The following is a 3,424-nucleotide window of genomic DNA, read 5'->3' as shown; positions in this document are numbered from 1 at the left end:
TAGGTTGATTTGGGCTGAGTTTAGGTTGATTTGGGCTGAGTTTAGGTCGAGTTCAGGTTGATTTGGGCTGAGTTCAGGTCGATTTGGGCTGAGTTTAGGTTGAGTTGGGCTGAGTTTAGGTCGAGTTCAGGTTGATTTGGGCTGAGTTTAGGTCGAGTTTAGGTTGAGTTGGGCTGAGTTTAGGTCGAGTTCAGGTTGACTTGGGTTGCGTTGGGTCGCGTCGAGTTCCGCGAGTGAATCACGGAGACCTTTCTCCCTCTCCCACCTTTTTCCAGCCGGCGCCTACGTCGCTCTGACCCTGCTGGGATCCCCCCCTCCCTCCGTGGGGGTTCCCAGCTCCCAGCAGGATGCGGGAACAACGGGATCCCCCCACGTCCCCCCCGCGTGTCCCCCCCCGCCGCCGCCGCCGCCGCCGCAGCGAATCACCGACCCCAGACCCCTCCAGGTCACACCAGACCCCCCCCCAACCCACCCTGCCCCGTTCCCCCTCGACCTGGGAGACGGGAGGGAGGGAAAACTGAGGAATTCCCTGTGGAATTGCAGGACCCAGAGGTGCAGAAACACGCCACGCAGATCCTGCGGAATATGCTGCGGCAGGAGGAGGCGGAGCTGCAGGTATGGAGGCTCTTTTCCCTCTTTTTCCCTCTTTTTCCCTCTTTTTTTTCTCCTTGGAGCAACCCTTGGCCATGTCCTGGTGCTGCTGGGGCAGCACAAAGAGGCTCCAGCCCGTGGTGGAATCATGGAATGGTTTGGGTTGAAGGATCATCCGAGGGCAGGGACACCTCCTGCTCGCCCCGGTCGCTCCGTCCCGATCCAACCCTTCCAGGGATGGAGCACCCACAGCTGTCTGGGCACCCTCCAACCCTTCCTGGTGGGGCTGTGGGCTGGGGTTTGTGGGTTTGGGGTGGGTTTGAAGGTCCCCTCTCTTTTCCCCTCAGCGCTTCCAGGAGCTGTACAGCCGGAACCCCGGAGCGGCCGTGGAGGAGCAGATCGAGGGCGCGCGCCGCAGGGTCAGCCAGCTCCAGCTCAAAATCCTCCAGGAGACCGGGAATTCCCTGGTGGGTGGATTCAGGGGAGTCACCCCCCCATCCTTCTGGCTCCCTCTGAGCCTGGGAGCACCTTTCCAAGGTGTCGGGATCGTGGTGGGAACGGCGGCAGAGACATCCCTGCTTTTCCCAAACCTCAAGCGAGGGGAACTGCTCCGAGTTCCCTCATCCCTGTCCTTGAATCCTGAATCCACCCTCCCAGTGATCCCACCCCTCTCCCACTGCAGGATTCCAGGCTGAGCAGCGACTCCAGCGTGGCCGGGTTCAGGTCGGTGGAAGGTGAGTGGTGCCGGCGGCTCGGAGCATCCCGGTGTTCCTGGAGCATCCCGGTGTTCCCAGCTCCTGGACACGTGGATCAGCCTCTCCTCTGCTCCCAGGACGCCTCTCCCTGGACTCCCAGGATGGGGACAGCGGCTTGGAATCCGGGACAGAGCGATTCCCCTCTGTGAGTGAGGTGAGGGAGGGGTTTCCCGACTTTCCCTGCGCCCCGGGAACGGGGCTGGATCACCCCGGGAATCCTCGGGACCTCCTTTTGTAATCCCAGTGAACTGTTTGTCACCTGAACCAATGGAATTCCTTGCAGCTCAGAATTCCTTGGGCTCGTCACGTTTACCCCCCGAAAACGAGGGATCCCCCCAAATTCCCACCTCATGCTCCCAATCCAAAACTTCTCCCAGAGGGGTTTTGTGTTTTCCCCCCGTTCCCGGGGTTTTATGTTTTTGTGGAATCTTGAGCTGGGAGCTGCTCTCGGGTGCCTCAGCCTCACGTTCCCGGTGTCTCCCCGTGCCGAGCAGGTCTCCCTGAACCGGAATTCCACCCTCTCCGACCACGGCCTGGAAAGCCCCCGGACCTCCCCCATCATCTCCTCCCGGCTTTTCCAGCACCATCGGCGCCAGGGCTCCGACAGCCCCTTCCCATCCGTGGCAGAGCAGGTGGGTGGGAGCTCATCCAGGGGATCCAGAACTTCGGGAATACACAGGATTCCCCTCGGGATCCGGGCTCCTGGCTCCTAATTCCCACCCCTTTCCCTGGGCAGGAGCGGCCGGGAAGGCCCCTGATCATCGGCCCGGAGGAGGATTGTGATCCGGGGTATTTCAACAACGAGGTATTCCCGGGATTTTTTTGTCCCCTCGCCCCTTTATGGACCCCCCTCCCCCCAGACCTGGTGGGATTTCAAATCCCTCTCCCAGGAGACACCCTGGGTTGATCCCGAGGAGGTGGGATTCGGGAGCCGGGCTGTGGATCCAGAGGAGTGAATTCCTTCCTTTCCTAAGTGGTTCCTTCCCTTCCCTTCTCTTCCCAGTGCGACTCCCTCTTCCAGGACCTGGGAAAGCTGAAATCCCGGCCGGCTCACCTGGGGGTCTTCCTGCGCTACATCTTCTCCCAGGCTGATCCCAGCCCCCTGGTAAGGGGGAATCCCGGGAATACCTGAGCCCGAGGCACCTTCCCGAGTATTCCCGAGGCACATTCCAGCAAATTCCTGGCATCCCCAAACCGGCGCTTCCCACAACTTCCTGCCTCAGCCAGGGGGTTTCCCACAGCACGGGGAGGGTGACACTTCCTTGGGGTGACACTTCTATGGGGTGATACTTCTGTAGGGTGACACTTCCTTGGGGTGACAGTTCCTTGGGGTGACACTTCCATGGGGTGACATTTCTATGGGGTGATACTTCTGTGGGGTGACACTTCTATGGGGTGACACTTCCTGGGGGTGACACTTCCTGGGGGTGACACTTCCATGGGGTGACACTTCTATGGGGTGACACTTCCTGGGGGTGGCAGTTCTGTAGGGTGACATTTCTATGAGGTGACACTTCCATGGGGTGACACTTCTATGGGGGGACACTTCCTTGGGGTGTCACTTCCGTGGGGTGACACTTCCATGGGGTGACACTTCCATGGGGTGACACTTCCTGGGGGTGACACTTCCATGGGGTGACACTTCCTTGGGGTGACACTTCCATGGGGTGGCACTTCCATGGGGTGGCACTTCCATGGGGTGACACTTCTATGGGGTGACACTTCCATGGGGTGACACTTCCATGGGGTGACACTTCCTTGGGGTGACACTTCCTGGGGGTGACACTTCTATGGGGTGACACTTCTATGAGGTGACACTTCTATGAGGTGACACTTCTATGGGATGACACTTCTATGGGGTGACACTTCCTTGGGGTGACACTTCCTGGGGGTGACACTTCTATGGGGTGACACTTTTTTAGGGTGACACTTTTTTAGGGTGACACTTCCTTGGGATGACAATTCCATGGGGTGACGCTTCCTGGGGGTGACACTTCTGTGGGGTGACACTTCATTGGGGTGTCACTTCTATGGGGTGACACTTCCTTAGGGTGACACTTCCTTGGGATGACAATTCC

General features: G+C 59.3%; 1 protein-coding gene across 1 annotated transcript in view; it reads left to right on the top strand.

Annotated features, from left to right (window-relative positions):
* Positions 1-215: 215 nt before the first annotated feature.
* Positions 216-3,424, top strand: part of LOC113940807 (rho guanine nucleotide exchange factor 11-like) — a gene marked incomplete at its 3' end in the record, with an annotated part of 9,009 nt that continues 5,800 nt past the window's right edge. Inside the window, exons 1-8 of the mRNA XM_027631955.1 lie at positions 216-445; positions 544-615; positions 939-1,058; positions 1,274-1,325; positions 1,424-1,500; positions 1,841-1,978; positions 2,083-2,151; positions 2,350-2,451. Of these exons, the coding sequence (XP_027487756.1) occupies positions 586-615; positions 939-1,058; positions 1,274-1,325; positions 1,424-1,500; positions 1,841-1,978; positions 2,083-2,151; positions 2,350-2,451 (588 nt within the window). The remainder of the gene's footprint in view (positions 446-543; positions 616-938; positions 1,059-1,273; positions 1,326-1,423; positions 1,501-1,840; positions 1,979-2,082; positions 2,152-2,349; positions 2,452-3,424) is intronic.

This window comes from Corapipo altera, unplaced genomic scaffold (assembly GCF_003945725.1).
Source record: "Corapipo altera isolate COAL_440 unplaced genomic scaffold, ASM394572v1 61155, whole genome shotgun sequence".
Classification (NCBI taxonomy): domain Eukaryota; kingdom Metazoa; phylum Chordata; class Aves; order Passeriformes; family Pipridae; genus Corapipo; species Corapipo altera.
This window is presented reverse-complemented; position numbering and strand designations above follow the sequence as displayed.